The 22,762-nt window shown below is 35.8% G+C and overlaps 1 protein-coding gene across 1 annotated transcript in view; it reads left to right on the forward strand.

Annotated features, from left to right (window-relative positions):
- Window positions 1-21,024, forward strand: part of LOC145291532 (uncharacterized) — a 100,810-nt gene extending 79,786 nt beyond the window's left edge. Inside the window, exon 2 of the mRNA XM_080137528.1 lies at window positions 15,988-21,024. Within this exon, the coding sequence (XP_079993654.1) occupies window positions 17,039-19,813 (2,775 nt within the window). The 5' untranslated portion in view covers window positions 15,988-17,038 and the 3' untranslated portion in view covers window positions 19,814-21,024. The remainder of the gene's footprint in view (window positions 1-15,987) is intronic.
- The last annotated feature ends 1,738 nt before the right edge of the window (window positions 21,025-22,762 follow it).

Below are 22,762 nucleotides of genomic sequence, written 5' to 3' on the forward strand. Positions count from 1 at the left end.
GATTTTAATTTCTTCTGCTCTTGGTTCTTTAACGATAGGACTTTTGTTTTTTCTTCGTTCATGAACTGTGTTATTTTATTTATTTCATTTGCTTCATTCTCTGTTAGTTCTGTTTCATTGTTCTCGGTTTCAACGTTTGTGGTCTTCGGTCTTCGTAGGTCCTGGGCTTTTGGTGTTTTTACTTGTGATGCTTCAACTTGTGGGGGTTTTCTACGGGCAGTTCCGTTGGGGGGGTGTTTCTTGTTCAGTTTCATCATTTAGTTTTTGCTGAATTTCTAGTTTAGAGAGCCAACTTTTCTTGAGTATCAGTCTTGCTTGATCCGCAATTCTTGGCTCGGTGTTGCCACAAACTCCAAAATATGAAAAATGTCAAGTACAAATAATTCAAACCATGGGACCCAGAAGAAATATCTGGGTGTCATGATCGGCAGGTGCTCCTTCGGTAGCCAGCATGGGGGACCCGGCGTCATCCTGCGAATGTTGGCCAACTTCTTAATTTCAGAAACTCAAATAACATGGACGCTGAACAGGTAAGCATGACCTCTGTTAGGATTGTATGACCTTGTAACGTTTTTTTTAGCACGCATCGCATCGTTTTCATTCATTCATTTCATTGGTAAAGAACAAACTCACAAGCGATTGCCATTTACAGGGGGAAGTTAGTAAGAATTTAGGGGCTATGTACAAAGAGAAACTATACAGGGGGAAACCGTGGAGGTACTACTAGGTTTCTCCAAGGCCGCCTTAAAACCCTGTAGTGTGAGCGGGTTTACGACCTCATCGGGTAGCTGGTTTCACGAAGCTGTAACTCGAACCGAGAATGTTGCTTGGCGTCGAAGTTACACCTTTTCGCGTGCCCACGGAACCTGTGATCCGGGACAGGGATGAAGAACAGGTCCTGGTCCAGGCCACACCGTCCATGGAAGATGTTGTAGGCGAGGATGAGGTCGCCTCAAACCCTCTTGCCCTCAAGGAGAAAAAGATTTAGAACCCTTAAACGTTGCTCATAGGATAGACCTCTGATGCCAGACACCATCCTCGTCGACAGGCGTTGAACCTGTTCGAGGCACTGGACGTCCTTCACGTAATAGGAGGATGTGGCATGAATACTGTATTCGAGAATCGGTCGCACCCAAGGAGGTGTAGTGGGGAAGGAAGCTGGAGAGAGTGAGACGGCCAAAGGAGTGGCGCATGAGGAACAGGACAGCGGTGATACAGTGTTCAGAGAGTGACTATGTGGAATGCGCAATGACTCCAAGATACTTGGCTTTACTGACGAACTCCAGCAACCAGTCACTTGGTTGGAAGACAAGGGGAATGGAAGAATTGGGGATGCGGCCTATTGCAATGTGGCTGCACTTGGACACGTTTAAACTCAGGTCCAAGTCCAGTGACTACCTGCAGACATCATGGAGGTAATGCCGGAGGTCTTCATGCCTTTCCTGCTGTCCAAACGACTGCCGCTGTCTGAGTTAACGTCTACATATTTGCAATTTTAACTTGAATTGACTTAATTTTCAAATATAACGTCTGCTCTTACCATTTGACACCTGACTAACGACGGAAGAAAATCAGTTGGTTACATTTAAATGACTGAATCTTAACCTTGCGATTTTTTGGTATTCTCAGCAACTGCAAGAGGAATTTTATATTCGTTTAAACTACATTGAATTTCTTTTCCAATCCGATTGTTTTTCACTTTGCAATTCACTTGCGCATTCTGCTAAATTGGAACTTTTGACGATTTGTTTTTTTAAAAACAATTCCTTCGCTTTTTGGATTTACAATCTAGTGAATCTTCATGCACTCTGGATCTTCTATTTCCGGTTTGTTTCTTCTCCATTTTCTCCCTATTTTCACATGCTTTTAAGTGAGATGAACACTTTTTTTTTTGTTTGCAATTTATGACTAACCATTATAAAGTACTGTTTTATTTAATGCCATAAGCAACAAATTTTAGCTGGATTATAATAATAATTTGATAATTTCTTTCTTTCCTATGAACAGAAGAATTTCATTTTTGAAAGTTTGCGGAATAAGGATTTAAAAAAATTTTTTTTTGGAATATTCTGTCGAACAAAACTTTAAAATTTTAATTAACAGTCCATATTTCTTTTTCTTACGAGCAGGCAGCGCTGCGTTGACGGGTGTAAAATACACTTAAATATGATTTTTTATTATTGCATGCAGATTTCGCATCTGCTTACTTATTATAGAGCCAATTCTCTGTTGGTTATTATATCATACCCAATATATGGCAGTGCATCTACTCCCAGCGTTGCCCGGTTGTAAAATACGCTTTTGTATGATATTTTAATTCATGGAGATTTTGTATTCATTACCGTTTGACCTAAATCTGTACGCACACCAAAACTAAAAAGAATTACGTTGTAAAAGATATATTTGCGCATGCGTAGAAATAACACATTTAGTCGACTCGTGCCTTCTATGTTCAAGATTTTTAAATTTTGACCTCTTAACACTTTTTTACTATCTAAAAGTCAAATAGAAATTTTTTTCAAAAGAAAAGCTCCCCAATATTTTAAGTTTCAAGTAGGTGTGTGTATGTGTGTGTGTGTGTGTTTTCTCCGTGATAAAAACATTGTTTAAGTGAAAATTCAAAATGTAACTTTAGTAAGCCAATTCAATGCAGATTTGTTTTTCAATAAACAAACATTCATTTGTTGATATTATCATAGTACTTTTCGACATATTAATGTCTTCATCAGAATTGACACAGTTTATTTTTCTTTTTTTCTTTTTCATAACATTTATCCCTCGTGGCATGATTCCACTAAGAAAAACGAGACCCGTTCGGTATTATCAACGGTGATTTTTAAATGTCCAGATTAGGAAATCCGCTTGGTTGCTCGTAAAATTTATATAAAGATGTTTTCTTTGATTTATAAACAAATAAACGTCTATTTTTTTAAATCCATTATTTCAAATAACCTCGTAATTCTCGCTTCTCTTATTTTGTCCTTTAGTCTTCACATTCCATGAACAATGTTTCTGACAAAGGAGGGCTGAATTCCTATTTTCTGTGTCGGAATCTATCCATCTAATTATTATTGATGGATAGTTTTTGACTTTGACGTTCTTTTTTTTTTTTTTTTTTTTTTTTTTTTTTTAGCTCCTTACATCAAGTGTCTTCATGCATTGTTTGGAGCGTTTTTCATAAAAAAAATCATCTGAATTAGTATAGTACAGCTTTTTTATTCGTCCAATTCTGTTGTTGGTATCTGTCCCCCCTGTTATTTTTAGAACTACAAGGCTACCAACATCCATAAGTGAAAGTTATAATATGAAACTGACTAGATTCGAACGTGACACATCCAGGTCGTCATTCCACACCAACCACCTTAGCTTTTGACTGATAAAGATCTTACAAAGTCCCTAGAGCAAGCACAACCGGAACGCATTTGATCTCTTTCGAACTTTTCGTATTCCATATTTCATTTTCTGATGAATACCTAAAACGTATTTGTTGCAATAGTCGGTAAATATCAGTCCAACATTTAGTGTCTCGCATGAATATAAAAAATGGCAGCCATTTGAAAATTATTCCTACTAGTATTTTTCTGAAAATATCGCGGCTACTCTCGTCAAACATCCATGAACAGCAACAATGGCCTTTTATTTTATTTATAACTTGAATAATAAAATAATAATTTAATGTTCAGGGCTGGGAGGAGTGTGCAGAGCTTCTTATTCATTCCTGAGAAATGTCAGTGGTTCCCATGACTCTATATAATTTTCAAACTCTGATAATCTCGTATGGCAATTTTGGTAAGTTGCTTGTAATACATTGAACATTGTTTAGTTGCTTGTAATACATTGAACATTGTTTAGTTGCTTGTAATACATTGAACATTGTTTAGTTGCTTGTAATACATTGAACATTGCTTAGTTGCTTGTAATACATTGAACATTGTTTAGTTGCTTGTAATACATTGAACATTGTTAAGTTGCTTGTAATACATTGAACATTGTTTAGTTGCTTATAATACATTGAACATTGTTTAGTTGCTTGTAATACATTGAACATTGTTTAGTTGCTTGTAATACATTGAACATTGTTTAGTTGCCTGTAATACATTGAACATTGTTTAGTTGCCTGTAATACATTGAACATTGTTTAGTTGCTTGTAATAAATTGAATATTGTTTAGTTGCTTGTGTATCATTGAACATTGTTAAGTTGCTTGTAATACATTGAACATTGTTTAGCTGCTTGTAATACATTGAACATTGTTTAGTTGCTTGTAATACATTGAACATTGTTTAGTTGCTTGTAATACATTGAACATTGCTTAGTTGCTTGTAAAACATTAAACATTGTTTAGTTGCTTGTAATACATTGAACATTGTTAAGTTGCTTGTAATACATTGAACATTGTTTAGTTGCTTGTAATACATTGAACATTGTTTAGTTGCTTGTAATACATTGAACATTGTTTAGTTGCTTGTAATACATTGAACATTGTTTAGTTGCCTGTAATACATTGAACATTGTTTAGTTGCCTGTAATACATTGAACATTGTTTAGTTGCTTGTAATAAATTGAATATTGTTTAGTTGCTTGTGTATCATTGAACATGGTTAAGTTGCTTGTAATACATTGAACATTGTTTAGTTGCTTGTAATACATTGAACATTGCATAGTTGCTTGTAATACATTGAACATTGTTTAGTTGCTTGTAATAAATTGGACATTGTTTAGTTGCTTGTAATACATTGTTTAGTTGCTTGTGTATCATTGAACATTGTTAAGTTGCTTGTAATACATTGAACATTGTTTAGTTGCTTGTAATACATTGAACATTGTTTAGTTGCTTGTAATAAATTGAACATTGTTTAGTTGCTTGTAATACATTGAACATTGTTTAGTTGCTTGTAATACATTGAACATTGTTTAGTTGCTTGTAATACATTGAACGTTGTTTAGTTGCTTATAATACAGTTAACATTGTTTAGTTGCTTGTAATACATTGAACATTGTTTAGTTGCTTGTAATACATAGCACGTTGTTTAGTTGCTTTTAATACATTGAACATTGTTTAGTTGCCTGTAATACATTGAACATTGTTTAGTGGCTTGTAATACATTGAACATTGTTTAGTTGCCTGTAATCCATTGAACATTGTTTAGTTGCTTGTAATACATTGAACATTGTTAATTGTTTGTAATACATTGAACATTGTTTAGTTGCTTGTAATACATTGAACATTGTTTAGTTGCTTGTAATATATTGAACATTTTCAAGGGTGGATATAGAGTGAATGAGATGAGAATTATTGAAAAGAGCGAAATAGATGGAAGAGTTGTAGTAGTAGTAGTAGTAGTAGTAGTAGTAGTAGTCACCGCAGCGAAAGAGAAAGGAAGATGATGACGCAAATATATAATGACGCAAATAAAGGAAATGAAAGTATTAATATTAGCAACGGCACAATATAAAGAAAGATATTGACCTAAATAAATAAATGACGTAAATAAAGAAAACAGTAGCAGCATAATAAAAAGAAAGATGACAACGTAGGTAAATAAATGACGTGAATAATTGAGAAAGTAATAGTAGTAGCAGCAACAGCGCAATAAAACGAAAGATGACGTCAATAAATAAATGAATAAAGGAAACATTAAAAACAAAAGTGATGGTAGCAGCTGCAATATAGTAGAGAGAAAGATGGTGATGTAAATAAATAAATGACGTAAATAAAGAAAAAAGATAGCTTTAAAATTGCATAGCATTATAGAAATGATAATAAAGGTTTCAGGTTTGGAAGAAGGAGTATACAAGATCCATTGTTCAATGTCTGCTTGGCGTTTCCAATGTGCGCATGCATGCATCATATTCATACCAGACTGCAAAACAACTTTCTATTGTGAAAATTTCTTGTGATAGCTCAACTAAAAAGTCAATGAGTACTTCAAATGCACATCTTCAACAAGCAGTCGGACCTTTCTCTTTTTTATTCCCGATTTTTTTTATAACTTTTTAATTCACAGAATATTTCTGGTGGTTACAATAGAACTTTCACTCCGTGGATTTTCATTTTTATCTTTTTTTTTCTTCTGAGAGGCTCCTATTATTTTATTTATTTATTTATTTATTTTTTTTTTTTGCATGGGAAGGGCAGTGCGCTATTGTTCATCATCCGAGATGCTCTAAACCGTAAAGCGTCTTTACGGTCATCGTGTACGGCCACGGCATCAGCGACAATCTAATTAGTAATTGATTAATCCGGTGTAATGAGAGAGATGTCGATTTGATCAAGAAGATAATAGCTATCGATCTGTCTATCCATCAGGGAAGAAAGAGATCTTTTTTTTTTTTTTTCGTTTTTTTTAGAGGGTTGGGTGGGAATGATGGATTCATACCTTTACCTTTTATTTTAAATACAATTGTTAGTGACATTTTATCCATTTTTTTTTTTTTTTTTTTGTCTTGCGTTTTCTTTGTCTTCATTTTTATTTCTGGCTTTCGCTACTTTTCCCTTCTTTGTCGCCCACATTCTTCTTCTTCTTCTTCTTCTTCTTCTTCTTCTTCTTCTCTCCCTCTCTGTCGCTCTCTATCTCTCTTTCCCCGCCTGTGTCTTGCCTGTGTCTCTATACCATCCCTCCATCCCCTACCCGTTCTCTCTCCATTTAAAGTGTCCCTGATCAGGACTGTCTCTTGCTCTTAAGTCCACTTTGCATTCTTCCTTTTTTTTTTTTTTTTTTGTTCCTTTCTCTTTGTTTCATTTATCTGTTCGAGTGGTAATCTTTCCGAATTCAGAAGATGACTGTAGAACACACACACACACACACACACACACACACACACACACACACACACACACACACACACACACACACACACACACACACACATTAGCGCATTAGGAAAACGGAAATTTCAATGAAAATCATCTGCAATAATGACTTGATAAAATACGAATGTAAATCCAGTATTTAAATACGTTGACGGAATTGGATTTCCATGTGTGTGGGCAAAGGTGTGTTTCGCTTTGTTGTTATATGTATGTATATACGTCATAATCACCTTGACACACCGGTTCTTGTCAGATCACCGAAGTTAAACAACGTTGAGCCTAGCTAGTACCAAATGAGGGACCATTAGGGAATTCTAGGCGCTGTATGTGCTCTCCGCTTATCTCGGCATTGTTTCCAGTCGTCCTGAACCTCCACTTACCACTGGTATTCAATGTCGACTCAGGAGAGGTGTGATTAAAGATTGCGCAAATCTAGCCACAACAATTCCGCGCGTAGGTACCCTTACAGTGGGTATTCATAGTCTCTCAAGACTGAAGGAAGTCACTATATGTAGGTTGTTTCATTAATATGTTCGTGTGTATGTTTATATTTACTTGCATCTTCACGAAGAAAATGTTAGATACAGGGTCGGTTTTTACTAATAGGAAAATAAAAATCCTCAAAAATGGGTACTTTAGCATGGAACAAAATATCTATATCGTTCTGTCAGCACTTTCAGGCGAATAAGGGCACCGGGTGGCAGGCAATAAACTTACCCCCCCCCCCGCCGTTGACAGGTACTGCAATTTGATCTTAGTTTACGCATCGGATCCGTTCAAGTGTGTATATGGGCCAATAATTTCCGGATATAATAATCCAAATTGGTTCTGCCTAGCTTTCTGGTACCTCTCTTAAACTCCATCATTACTTAGTTACCTTCCATTTAAGTCCCACACCCACTTAGAGATCAGCTTGCTTTTTTATTCTAAACAAATCGGAACTAGTGAACGGTCTATTTCTATGTTTTTCTTTTTTATGTGTGTCTTATTAACTTGTTCCTGTCTTTTTTATTTTATCGTTGTTCTGTTTGTCAGGATTCTTTTTTGTTTTAACTATTACGTTAACCAAGTTGTCAAAACAAATGGGAGTTAGTTTGGGAGAGGTGTACTGAAAAAGTAACGTGACTGAGCATACTTAGAGAGAGAGAGAGAGAGAGAGAGAGAGAGAGAGAGAGAGAGAGGGAGAGAGAGAGAGAGAAAGGGGGGGGTGAACGAAACTGTTAAACTCTTTTTAACTCTTCTGTTTTGTTATCTATGTCTCCGGGCAACGGCAGGTATCCTTGTCAGGATGTCTCTATGTCCGCACTTGTTCTCTATCGGCGACCAGGTGTGTTCAGTTCTAACTTTTGCTAAATAAACTGCCATACTTTTGCATATACAACCTTTGTTTTTACTGCCTTTCATTCTTACTGGTAGTTGTTCAATACTGAAATTAGGTCAAACTTTGATACTCAACTATTATATTGAACCAGTTGCTAAATAAAATGAAGTAAAGGAGAGAGGGAGAAAGGATGGAGGTCAGTCGAAGGAAAAGTTGTGACTGAGGAGAGAGGGGTGAGAGATTTAAAAGAAACTGTTAAGTACACCTTTTTTTGGTTACTTGCCACCTCACGAGGGCAGAGTTATACATAAAGTCGCTTTTTTAATGTGGGGGGAAACCAACTCCCCTAAAAGGGGCACTCTTGTTGATAACAAAAATAATAAAAAAAATGTATCAGTCATGAAGGATTTCTCCTCCACTAACCGAAACCAAAAAAGTGAAGTGCAGTATCAGAAAAGATACTACACTTTGATCCTGGCAACTTTTTGTTTTTCTATCTATGTCCCCGAGAAACGCCATGTATCCTTTCTAGAAGATGTGTGTGTGTGTGTGTGTGTGTGTGTGTGTGTGTGTGTGTGTGACAGAGAGAGAGAGAGAGAGAAAGAGAAAGAAAGAAAGAAAAGGAAAGAAAGAAAAAGAGAATGAGAAAATTAAAAGAAAGAAAAACACTTAACTTTTCTGTTTTGCTGTTTATGCTCCCTGTTAACGCCAGGTATCCTGGCTAGTATCCTGGCTAGTACGTGGATTCCATGAACAAAGCTTCTTTCTTAGAACTTCACGCCTGTGGAACTCTGTTCCGTCTGCCTGCTTCCCACCTGACTAGAACTTGGATGTATTCAAGTCCAACGTTAACAAATTCCTAATGAACCGCCCCCTTAAGTAAACACTTCATCAAATCTCCACACTAACGTAATGTACTTGCAATAACCCTTATCCCTGAGTGGCTTCCGGGCCTTGATAAGTGGTGACCATTGTGTAAAAAAAAAAATCTATGTTCGCATTTTCATCTATCAACGACTAGGTGTGCATGCAAGCGTGTACGTGCGTGTTCTTTTAACGAGTTGACAACATGTTTGTGTGTGAGCATATATGCCTCTTTGCTGCATTAGTGTGCATCACTGATGAAAACCAGATTGACCGATCGACTATCAATGTCCCCGTTTTGTTTGATTCTCCTGGATTTCAACTCAAGTGGTCAATTCAAGGGCGACTCTGTGGTGAGTGCGGTTTTCGCCGGCCTCCTCGAGCTTTGAACAATGGACGATTTTTCTACTTCTAGCCATTCTGTCTTCCTTGTTCTTTTTCTCGTCGCGATCAACCGACAAAAATAGACCCTTACGACACGCGCGGTTAGCTTGTTCACATTTTTGGAGGAAAAGTAAGCGACCATCTGAGCGTGGTTGACTCGAGGACAGCGGTACAGGGAAGCGAGTGATAAGTTGAAACACCATTGAACAGGAAAGTAAAAGGAAAAGATATGATCAAAAATGAGCTTTTCAAGAGATCAAAACTAGAATCAAAAGAGTAAATTAATAATTGAGTCAAGATTTAATCTCGTGATAAAATAACTAACTAAATAAAATAGAATAAAATAAAAAAGAAAGCAAACTAAACTTTCTGGGAGTTATAGATTCTTACAAGATTTACTACAAGGAACAACTAATAATTAAAATATATTATGAATAAGAAATGGAAGATAAAAAGAGATTTAGCGAGAAACGTTTTCAAAGAGAAGAACAGACTCAATTAATGTCAAACACATTCTTTAGTAAGAATATTGGGTGCTTCTTCGTTATTAGACCGAAATTCGAAAAGTGAAATATCGAATTTCAAATAAAACCAATGATATCTACTTAAATATAATGTAGCAGTAATGAACATCATATCCAAAAATTACAAAAGAAAAAAAAAAACGATAAGGTAGAAAATCTTTAACCAATTTAGCAAAACTCAATTTTCATTGATAAATAATCTTCTGTCTTTTCGTTTTCGTAATTTTTGGATATGTTCATTACTGCTACATAACAATTAAGTTGATACAACTGGTTTCACTTGAAATTCAATATCTCGATTTTCGAATTTCGCCCTAATAACGAAGAAGCACCGAATATTGATGCTTTGTTTGAAATCCCAAATACTCTAAACGATTTGAGTAGAACTAAAATGTTAGGCTTCGTTGGTTGTTTTGTTTGTTGTTTTTGTTTTACGGCATATCAACCCTTTTCAGGTTATTTAACGCCGAATTCAAAGATTTTTGAAGAAATTTTTTTAATAGAATATATTTGTTGTTTTCAAGTCGGTTTCTATTTAACCCATAGTTGGGACTCTAACAGGTACTACCACTCTGGGTCAGAGTGGACCTGAGAGCAATGGCAATTAAAGGGTGGCTCCACATTCCCCAAAGCCCGGAAGCTGGGGCCTCACCACTGGATATAGTTTAAGGTCATGTCCAGGACCGTTAGGCTAAGTAGATGGATTTATGGATATTATTAGCAATTTCGCTATTTTTACATCTCCACACTTTTAGGATGTATATATATATATATATATATATATATATATATATATATATATATATATATATATGATGATTGCAACGTCTTGTCAGACGAGTGCCACTTTCTTAGACACTTAAATCCATGAGTCCAAAAATGACTTCCATCGCTACAGGACCATTTTAATAGACAAATACCTGAGGGAGTATCTGTACACAGATGATGTTAACGAGTCTTAGCTTTGTACGACAGCTAAGTCTCTCTCTCGGTTCAAAATATTGAGATCCAGCAACAAGCAAGACTAAGATAGCCAGCAACAAGTAAAACTGTAGACCAGCTTAATGCGGGTACTGGTCTCCCGTTTTATGGTTTTTTAAATCAGAGATTTGCTTGTCCTAGAAATGTTGCCTTCACCACGGCTTACAGGAGCCCTCTCCACCCCAACACACAAACACACACGTTGCTAGTTGGCCGTTGACCCCGAAAAAGGATTCATTCGCCCTTTGGAAGGTCTTATTTTTAATCCTTCAGGGAGACTAGCCACCCTCCTATCCCAAACAAGTCTGGTGGGGGAACCAGTTTAGTCGCCGGTGCGTGTCAGGAAGCGATGCAAAGAAATAAAATAAAGTGCTCGATCGCGAATGTTAGAGCTGAATATACAAATATTTATTTAAAAACTTGTTTCGCGTTTCCAACGAAGCTGATGAGCTGTATTGATTTCATATCAGCCACATATCGCTGGTTCAATACAATGAAAGTGCTGATTCGTCTTTGGAATATGTATAGACAGTTTTTAAATAAATATTTATATATATATATATATATATATATATATATATATATATATATATATATATATATATATATATACTGCTGATCAGAATTTTAAGATCACTTAAATACTTTAAAAAAAACTTTTTTTAAGGATAAATTTTAAACTCTTCCGACTTAAGGTTACCAATACTACAATCTAAAAGCTTATGGAAGCAAAAAGCTACATTCAAAAGATGTATTTTTTAAATTTACATTTTTATTAAATTAGGCTTTTTGCACACGATCAAAATTATAAGACAAGAGACAAAAAATTTATTAAATTGTGCAAAAATTGTATGAAAAGTGTATGAAAAGTGTATGAATGTGTATGAAAATTTTGCAAAAAGTGTATGAAAAGTGTATGAAAAGTGTGCGAAACGTGTATGAAAAGAGCATGAAAAGTGTGCAAAAAGTGTATGAAAAGTATGCAAAAAGTGTAAGAAAATTGTGCAAAAAGTGTATGAAAAGTGTGAAAAAGTGTATAAAAAGTGTGCAAAAAGTGTATGAAAAGTGTATGAAAAGAGTATGAAAAGTATGCAAAAAGTGTATGAAAAGTGTATGAAAAGTGTATGAAAAGTGTGCAAAAAGTGTATGAAAAGAGTATGAAAAGTGTGCAAAATGTGTATGAAAAGTGTGCAAAATGTGTATGAAAAGTGTGCAAAATGTGTATGAAAAGTGTATGAAAAGTGCATGAAAAGTGTGCAAAAAGTGTATGAAAAGTGTATGAAAAGTGTATGAAAAGTGTGCAAAATGTGTATGAAAAGTGTGCAAAATGTGTATGAAAAGTGTGCAAAATGTGTATGAAAAGAGTATGAAAATTGTGCAAAAAGTGTATGAAAAGTGTGCAAAAGTGTATAAAAAGTATGAAAATTGTGCAAAAAGTGTATGAAAAGTGTGCAAAAAGTGTATGAAAAGTGTGCAAAAATTGTGCAAAAAGTGTATAAAAAGTGTATGAAAGTCTATGAAAAGTGTGCAAAAAGTGTATGAAAAGTCTATGAAAATTGTGCAAAAAGTGTATGAAAAGTGTGCAAAAAGTGTATGAAGAGTGTGCAAAAAGTGTATGAAAAGTGTATGAAAAGTGTGCAAAAAGTGTATGAAAAGTGTATGAAAATTGTGCAAAAAGTGTATGAAAAGTGTGCAAAAAGTGTATGAAGAGTGTGCAAAAAGTGTATGAAAAGTGTATGAAGAGTGTGCAAAAAGTGTATGAAAAGTGTATGAAAAGTGTGCAAAAAGTGTATGAAAAGTGTGCAAAAAGTGTTTGAGAAGTGTATGAAAAGTGTGCAAAAAGTGTATGAAAGTGTATGAAAATTGTGCAAAAAGTGTGCAAAAAGTGTATGAAAAGTGTGCAAAAAGTGTATGAAAAGTGTATGAAAAGGGTGCAAAAAGTGTATGAAAAGTGTGCAAGAAGAGTATGAAAAGAGTATGAAACCATTCAACAATCAAACTTAATAATGAGTTCTTCCTTTCTAATTCTCATTCTTTCGAAAGTTGCAAATAACAGTTTTACTGCGATTTACCTTAGCTGCTATCGCTCGCTGTGACAAACCTTGCTTATGGAATCCTAGAATTCGAGAGTGCTCAACTTCGGTTAGTTTTCTTGCTTTAGGTATGGTAACAACTTTACACAGGAATTGCTAATCTCTAACTGAACTAAAAACATTAGAATTACCATAAATCTAACAATTTATACCCTTAGGCTTTTAATTTGGATCATATGTAAAAAGTCTAATTTAATAAAAATGCAAATTTTTAAATAAAATTTTTGGAATGTACCTTTTTGTTTCCATAACCTTTTGGGTTGTAGTATTAGTAACTTTAAGTCGGAAAAGTTCAAAATCTATCTTTAAAAAAAGGTTTCTTTTTAAAAATTTTAAGTGGTCTTAAATTTTTGATCAGCAGTGTATAGTCTGTTTATTACATCGGGTAAAAATCTTTGTCATTTTACCATTAATTATTTTTTTTCTCTATTTCAGATATTTTACAAATAATATTTTTAAAATTAATTAGAGATAAGTATATGTTTGAACAACGTACGCAAGTTGTGAAATTGTTTTACCAAAATCAGGGTTCAATTGTTTTTACTCAAAAAGCTTATCGACAGCATTTTCATATAAGAGCCCAAGTCACAACACAATTCAGAATATTGTGAAAAGGTTTATGTAAACAAAACCCAAAGTCGGCAAGAATTTAAGAATAACATCGGCAAAAAAATGTCATGAATAATGTTTTGGAAAGAGCACAAAGAAATGCTATAAATTGATTTTTTTATTTTTAATGCTGCAACATGTTAAGTTATACATTTATTATATTCTTTATTAGAATATCTGGTCCTTTTCTTTTGCAGTTTTAATAACTAGTCCTTTAATTTTATATTTTTCAGCTTAACCATATTACTTTTCATGCTCACATTTTTCCATGATTTTTTCCAGGCTTCCAGTAAATTCACTTGGTCTTTGTTTAATTTCAGTCTTATTTTTTTTACCCCATAAACATAACACACACATATGTAATAATGTACGATACTCGTCTGCTTTCAATAAAATATCCCCAATTATCTCCCTTTCATTCCTTCGTTCTCTCTGTTTCACTTGTTACTTCTCTTTTCGCGAGAACGGTGAATTGGTAGCAACAGTAGTCGCTGTAGCGACGTGGTTGCTATGAAAACCAGTTATAAAAAACGTCGCTCATCACCTTAACTTTTCTTTTTACGATTTTGAACACCAGTAAATTCATCATGTTTGTTTTACTGAACGAAAATTGAAAAAAAAAAATTCACACTATGGCTGAGAATGTGATCTATAAACTGTAATAATTGTTTGAAACTTGGTCGAAAAATGAGTGAGCGGTGAAGCTTTAAAGCAGTTCTAAATGACTAAAACTGCCACTCAACCATATATTCAAACACTATGATGTTTGAATTATATATATATATTTTTGTTTTATTCAATTTTCACCCCAAACAAGGCACAGTGCCACTTTGAAGCAGGGGGCTACTATCAGGGACTTAATTAGCGGGGTCATTATGAAGGGAGATGAGTAGAAAGATGTTTGTTGACATTATACTTGAACTTCTGCATATCGTTGCAGTTGGGAAAGCAGAATCTCGGAAGGGAGTTCAAAAGACCCGCAGTTCTGGGGAAGAAACTATTGGAGTAAAAGGCTTTCTTGCACCTAGGGATCTCTACTGTAAAGGGATGAGACTTAGTAGCTTGTCGGGTTTGTCGGGGGTAGTTACGTCGGGGAGGTACAAGTGTTTGCAGTTCGTCAGAGCATTCACCATTAAAGTATTTGTAGAACAGGCAGAGGGATGCAACATCTCGTCGATGGGACAGAGGCTGAAGCCTAGATGACAGTTCAGGACCTATCAGGTTGGCGACTCTCTTTTGAACCCTGTCCAGGAGCGAGAGACAAGAAGCAGATGCACCAGCCCAGATGTGACAACAGTACTCCATACATGGGCGAATGGTTGCCTTATAGAGGTATAGGATACTGTCAGGCGTAAGTAGTTTTCTAGCACGGTAGAGGGAGCCAACCTTCCTTGCAGCAGCCTTGGCAATGCTCTCAATGTATCTATTCCAGTTCATATTCCCTGTAAACGTTAGGCCGAGGAGTTTAAAAGAAGTACTTTCAGGTAATGTGTTCTTGGCCATTGCTATTGGTGGTAGAGAAGGTTTCTTGTAGTTATTGAAGGAAACAAGCTTAGTCTTAGCAGCATTGAATGTGACCAACCATTTTTGTCCCCATTCCACTCCTCTAGAGTTTCTACCACGCTATAAATATATATATATATATATATATATATATATATATATATATATATATATATATATATATATATATATATATATAGCGGGGTAGAAATTTTGTAGAAATTTCCAGATTGATATAGGGGGGCACGTTTGGTATCTAGGGGCGCTTGCATCTCGAATAAACTCGTCTGGCCGGTAGGCGATAAGGCGGAACTCCACATTATTGTGTATCGACAACCTGCTGTAAGATGCCTTCTTGAACCTGCATGTCAAGCAGGTTTGCCGCAGCCAATAATGACGTCTGAAGTGTGTGTGACACAAAGTTGCGCACGGATCACCTCAAACACTTCGTAGCTGGGGCTCAATCCTAATGAGCAAAAATGTATACTCGTATCCGAGTTCTGCCAACGACCACGATAAAAGGAACTTTCTCTGCGTATGTGAATTCGTTCCCTATGGACTCGAAAGCGGCTGGGACGATTTTTATGAAATTTCACACAAAGGTATTCTATCTGCCTGGTAGTGTGCTTAGATAGGTTTTGTATCAAAATATCTTCGATAAGCATCGATAATCGATGATCGAAATAATCCGATGGAAGAAGGAACAAGGTAACCACCTTACACAGCCTAACATCACAAGTACATTTGAGAAGTTTTATTACCACACAGGATGAAATGACCGTTTTGAATTCACTGTTAATGCAAGGAATAATCCCAATTTCCAATTATTGATTTAAATTCTAATTGTGGTTTTGTCTGATGTTTTCATTTTTTTTTGTTTGTTTTGTTTTTCAGGTATTTTTGCGCAATCCTAGCTGTTTAAGAAGAGCTTAAAGTCGACCCTCAAAAATCTTTTCTGGCAAAAAATATTCACGTAAAATTAAATTGGAGCGTCTGAAGATTTTCAAGTGAACAATCACGACTGGCGAATTATGTTTTCCCTAATTTTGATGAAAATACGGAACCATTTCTTGTAATAATTCGAAAGAATCATTGCTAATATTTAATTTTGTAAAAAAATTGTAAAAATTTCATTGATTTCTTTCTTTGCAATCACTTGTTCATTGTCACTAATTCTTTGCCGCTGACTAGCGATATTTATTACGGGTAAAGAAAAAAGAAGCACTCCTTAGAAATAGGTATCCAAGAAAAATACGTCATTAATTTCAAATTTAATCGGACACAAATTTCACTGAACAAACTGAATTTAATATCAGCATTGTTATTTTTTGTTGGTGTTAAGTGTATTCCGTAGTTCTACACAATACAAACTGGGCTGTTTTTTTTTTGTGTTTTTTTACCTTTTCATACTAGCCCTAATCTAACCTTAATCCAACTCTGAACTACCCTTGAATTAACCCTAAACAAATCTTAAGGTTTAATTTGGCAAAGGTCGGTTTAGTTCGGTTCTGATCGATCGTAAAAATAGTCGTCTGGCAAAAAGTAACTGCGCTCTTTTTTTATTTGTATATTTCGGTAAAAGTCAGAACTACATCTCTCTCAGTTCGTAATCGAAACTGAATACATTACGACTAAAAATTCCTGAAAACCTATTCATAAAAAGCACAAAAAGGAAACATTTCTTAATGTTTTCTTTTACTGTTTGCTGCACTTTAATAAAAAATATTTAAATCATTCTCTTATTCATAAAATAGGTATAAAAAAACCCACCGAAATTACATGAGATAAATGCGCCCAGAAACGATGCCCGATTGAAAAATAAACCCAAAAAAGAACGATTTTGTCTTCGATTAAGGTTATTGACATTTTTATCAATACATGACGTGAGTTTTCTCACGAATCGAATTATATTTATTGATCGAAAATTAATATCAGGAAAATCGAAATGTTGACCAATGATTTTGGAAACCCATTTTTAACTCGTTCTCTCCTCCAATTTCGGAGCAAGATGGGGGCGCCATTCTTGGCACTACAAAATGAATTGGACAGTTTCGCTCTAAGTTTTCATACGGGAAAATCACATCTCCCGCATGTGACTCCTCTGTCACAACCCCTGCCACAACCCACACATCAGTTACACACGCACCAACCCCCACAGTTTCCGCTTCAGTACTCCAGTCCCGGTCCTCACCCGTTACAGTTCCTCCACCCTTCTCAGTACAACCTGCACCCTTCACATTATCCACACATGTACACCGGGGCCGCCGCTGCCGCTGCTGCCGCCGCAGCTGCCATAGAACAAAGTATCCCCTTCTCCAGACACGTGATGGCCGTCGCCCCATCCCTTTCTAAGGCTTTTCTTCCACAGTCTCTGTCAATGAAGCATCTTGACTCGGTTAGGATTCGAACCCTCGGTGTCGACTTCCACAGAGAAGACGACAACAATAATAACGGCGATAATGACAAAAGCAACAAAGGGTTAAATGACTGCGGTAATATTGACCGCCAATCAGCGAAGAGTCCAACAATTGAATATTTGCCAAGAGTTGACGATAAAATGACGTTACTTAATGAGAAGGGGAACACAAGAAGCATAATTAGCCAATCTGCAAGAACAGACGCGGACGGATCTAACGATGTTGGTAAGAACAGCACAAATAGCCACGATCTACGGTTACTTGGCAGCGTCGGGTCGGCACATGACCACCACAGAAATCTGATGTTTTATCATGGACGGGAGAAAAGTGAGAGGGGACGTAAGATTTTCTTCTGCCCTCAGTGTCATTATGTGACTGACCGCAAGAACAACCTGAAGAGACACATCATTACCATGCACCAGGATTGCCCAAAGATTCTTGAATGCTGTGGCGTGATGTTCCGCAGTAAGGCGATGCTTCGGGAACACGTCAGCCTGTTTCATAGCAGCGGCTACCGATGCCAGGTCTGCGGTCGCAATTTCTGCCGCAAGGCCCTGCTTCGACGTCACCTGTCTGTACACAGTGGTCAGAAGGACTTCATTTGTCCACTCTGTAGCTACGCCACAAGCCATAAGAGTAACTTGGAGAGACATCAGAAAGTACACAACAAAAAGAATGCCCTAAACGGGATAGGAGTAAACAATTTGGATATGAAACGACTCGTCGATGAGGAGCTCTCAAAAGTACCTGTTGTATCCGAAGAATCGAAACCCTCTTTCGATCATGATCTATTACCGCCGTCCCAGCTGTGCACCCCAACTGATGATTCATACCTGTACGGATCGGCACCAATCGAGGCTTCAATTGGTATACCAAGAATCAAGAAGTTTCTATTGCCGGACAGACTGAGTCAGACCTATACAGACACGATGAACCAAAACATCAGCTCTGACCCAATGAAGAACGGCACGGATATCGATATACAAATGTTTGCCGATTCCAAAGATGGCGAAAAGGAAAGGAGAAGAAGGAGACGGAGGAGACGCATAGGAAGCAACGAGAACTACAGCTACCGGCACGTCTACAACAACAGCAGCAGCAACAGCAGCAGCAGTAGCAGTGACAGCAACAGCAGCAACGGGGATAATTATCACCGTTACACGCATCATCACCACCACCATCATCACCACCATCATCACATCAACACAACAGTGACGTCATTGCAGATGGCAGAGAATCACCAACCGCCGGGAAAGATTATCAAGCGAAAGCCTCCGAGGATCTTTATGACGTCATACAAGTGCATCGACTGTCGTAAAGTGTTCTCTCATCAAAGTCTGCTCAATTCACATCCCTGTATTAATGAACGGCCCAACGGCGAAGGTTATCTCTCTATTGTAAGACCTCTGGCTAAAAACGAACCTGTTGCGAAAAGACCAACCACTTCTACAGCCGTCGTAGTCGTGAGCACCGCTATTAAGAATTGGTGCGAACCGATCAACCAATTCCCGTCAATTCAGGCCCAACATAAAAAACCGAACTCAGACCACGAGGATGTAGCAGAAGAGGGGATGGTGCTTCTCGCGCCAAAAACTTCCTGTTATTCTGGGTTTTCTCCGACGCTATGTTCTGATGCATACGAAATAAACTCTTTGATGTCGAAAGGTGATCAAACAGAAACAAATATATCTAGTCTAGTTTCGAAAAACGCATTCAAAAACAAGTTCCTCATTGATGTCTGTGTTGATGATGATGATGATGATGATGACAATAATAATAATAATAATAATAATAATAATAATAATAATAATAATAATAATAATGATAATAATAACAACGAATCTTGTCGAGATGAAGATGAAAAGCCGACCAACGTCGAAGAATTTATTCAAACACATCCAAAATGTAAAGCTGAAGAATGTCCAGAAATTGGCACCGATGAAAGAAGGCAAAACATATTGATCGGTCGTCTTGGGTGGCGACGACAAAATGATGCTGACAATAGTGATTGTGAAATGAAACTTGACAGAGAAGATGAATGCGGAAATGAACTGCAGGAAGATTCGGAACGAAATGGAAAAGGGGAGACAATCGAAGCAACGAAGGAAGAAAAGGACGTAGAAAGTAGAGAATTGAGTGATGCTGTCAAAAACGAGATCAGTGTAATTGATGATAGTGATAGTTCTAGGGAACTGGAAGAAGAGTATCGGCCGCTGCCGTTTAAAAAGCGACCAATCAAAGAAGACGACACAGAAGGGGATGAAGTGATCGCAGAAACGTGGCGCCATGTTGAAGATCAGTAGACAAATATTTGAACTTGGTCTTTAAATATTTTAATTTGATATTCGATAGAAATCAAGAGAACGCCACCAAAAATGTTTCTGCCATTGATCAAGTGTTTCTAGTCAACAAGTGTACCATACTGACTTAGTCGATTTGTATGGAAGCAGTTTATTTAGTTAAATAACAATGAGTAAAACTTCCATTCACCTTAGGCATTTCGCATTGTTTGATTTTGATTCTGAGGATGAGGAATCAGGTGTCATTCCTTTTGACAACAAAACTTTGTATTATTTCTAGCTAGATTCTGCCACCAAAATGTCGCAGTCACTCTGTGGATTTAACACTATTTAAAAGATCCTCAATTGTTTCAATCGAATTTTATTTACAAATAAAAACATGTACAAGGTTGATGATGGGAATTTGAAAGATCTACAAATACCCCCCCCCAAAAAAAAAGAAAAAAAAGAAAAAGAATCAAACATATGCTAATGAGACTTGGAAGCGTAAAAACTCAACGCCTCTATCCACTGCGTCATGGGCCCATTCCGTTTACATACCGGAAAAGTTGCCGTAAAAAAGCCGACACAAAAATTGCCAGACAATAAATTCAAAACGCTGAAAACAAAACTTTAACCCAAGAAGATAAAACATAATGTAAGTTTAATTGTATGAAGGATATTTTTAAAAAATATTTTTCGTTGCAATAAATGATTCAAATAAATACGTTGCTTAAGACGAAAACGTGGACACAACTATGAACAAAAATCAATATTTTTAATGGACACAACTATGATCGAAAACAAGATATTTTTTCAAGAAAGATATCAGAAAAATGGTTTTAGGGTTAAGGTTAGGTTAGGATGAATGTTTATGTTCTACATTTTGTATTTGTACACCTATTTGCAAATTTGTACGTAATAGTGTTTCTTTCAGCCATTTTACAGAGATTTTCACACTTTTTGTATTTTTTATTTCTCCCCATGAGTCTTTTTTCCTAATAGAAAAAAAACAAAAACATTACTCATCCGGGGCACTTAATAATTCTACACGGCGTTTTAAAATAAAATTTTCTTGTTGCAATGAATCCATTTGATTGAAACTTATCGTCTGCTGAGATTACTAATTGGTTAATAGCGCCGGCTTTTACCGGCTGCTTACCGTAAACTACATTTGGTAAGGTTCTGGATTAGTACCGAATTTTTCTACTTAAGAGACAACGAAAAATGTTGTACAGAAGCGTAAACCATGCGCCATAAGCCGAAATTAGACGTAAATAAGAGTATCAGTGCATTTCCCAAGGTCTAAATTCATTAATGTAGTAGTGTATTCACTTCTCTTACAAGCACTTCTAATAAGAGGCATTTTAGAGGTACATAGTTGATTAAAAAGCAACAGAAACAACACAATGCAGTGCCAAATATGGTGCACCAGCGGAACATAAACTACTTCATGATGACGTCTACCTCCGCCGCTCATAACAAACTAGTTCTCCACGTCATGTTTATATTTACAAAAAATAATTTATGAGGAACGTATAGTTGCGATGAAACATAGGTTAAAACCAGCGTAAACCAAAAATCGCGTGGAGTACACATTCCATACAATCGATTAGAAAAAGCAAATTAATGTTATCGCCATCTCAAATTTTCAAGGTCCCTATCTCTCTGTCCCTCATATTTCTCTCCCCTCCTCGCTTTCCCTCCCTCCCTTCCTTCTCTTTCTCTTTTATATATAAAAGTATTCCTTTTAAAACTTTAATTAAATTTTGTACCATATAAAATTTATATATATATATATATATATATATATATATATATATATATATATATATATATGTATGTATATATATATTTAATTATTTTTTACTATAATAATTAAATACCTACAGACACTAGTGTTTCATCCTTTCGGGATTCTTCTTCAGTGCAGGGTGTCACGATTACTACCAGTCGAACGATTCGACATCTCTGGCTCGATACCTCGATGCTACCGTGTGAAATAGCGTTGAATTTTAAACATTTTAATTTAAATGTTCATTACGTCAGACAGACAGTGATCAAATCGTTATACGATGATCTACGCATAAGAGCTAAATTGACCGACCTTTAATTCAACTGAAAGTGCTCAACGATATATATATATATATATATATATGATCTGTAACATATATTATAAGAAAATAAAAGAACGTGTTTTCAAAAATAGTGAATTGATCTTATATATATATATATATATATATATATATATGTATATATATATATATATATATATATATATATATATATATATATATATATACTAGCAAAAGTACCCGTCGTTGACTGGGTTCAAAAACAGCCTACAGAAAATGGACTCTGATTGATGAAAGTATGATAGGTTATGAAAAGGAAGGGTTGCAATGAGATAGCTTCGAATTTGGGGGTATCAAAACCAAAGCAAAATGAAAGTAAAAATAAAATAGATAAACTCCATAATTTATTATACCATACCTGTTCACACTGAAACACTTATCACAATATTCTGTGGATCTATATAAAAAAACCTTGTAAAACTTTGTGAAATATTTTCATCTTATGGAGGTCACCCCATAATTTTATTATACTATATTTCTTCAAAATGAAACATGATTACCAAAGTATACTTGCGCAGATAGAGGTGAAAAGTCTTTATTAAAGTTTGTGCCTATTTCCATTCTATGGAGGGCAGGCGCGAACGCAGACCCCCAAAATTTTATTACACCATCCCTATTAAAGTTAAAACATACTTATCAAAGTATTCTTATGTACATCTATATCTAAAACACTTGTAAACGTTTTTTTTTAAATTTTTAAATTTTTTATTTGCATACTTTGTGGACCAGGCGCGAACGGAGACCCCACAATTTTAATGAACCACCGTTCTATCAGATCAAACACACTCATTCATATGTCTCGATACATCTTCTATCATTATATGTAATTAGTTTTTTT

Source organism: Euprymna scolopes, chromosome 12 (genome assembly GCF_053919585.1).
Source record: "Euprymna scolopes isolate OS-2025 chromosome 12, ASM5391958v1, whole genome shotgun sequence".
In the NCBI taxonomy this organism is placed as follows: domain Eukaryota; kingdom Metazoa; phylum Mollusca; class Cephalopoda; order Sepiida; family Sepiolidae; genus Euprymna; species Euprymna scolopes.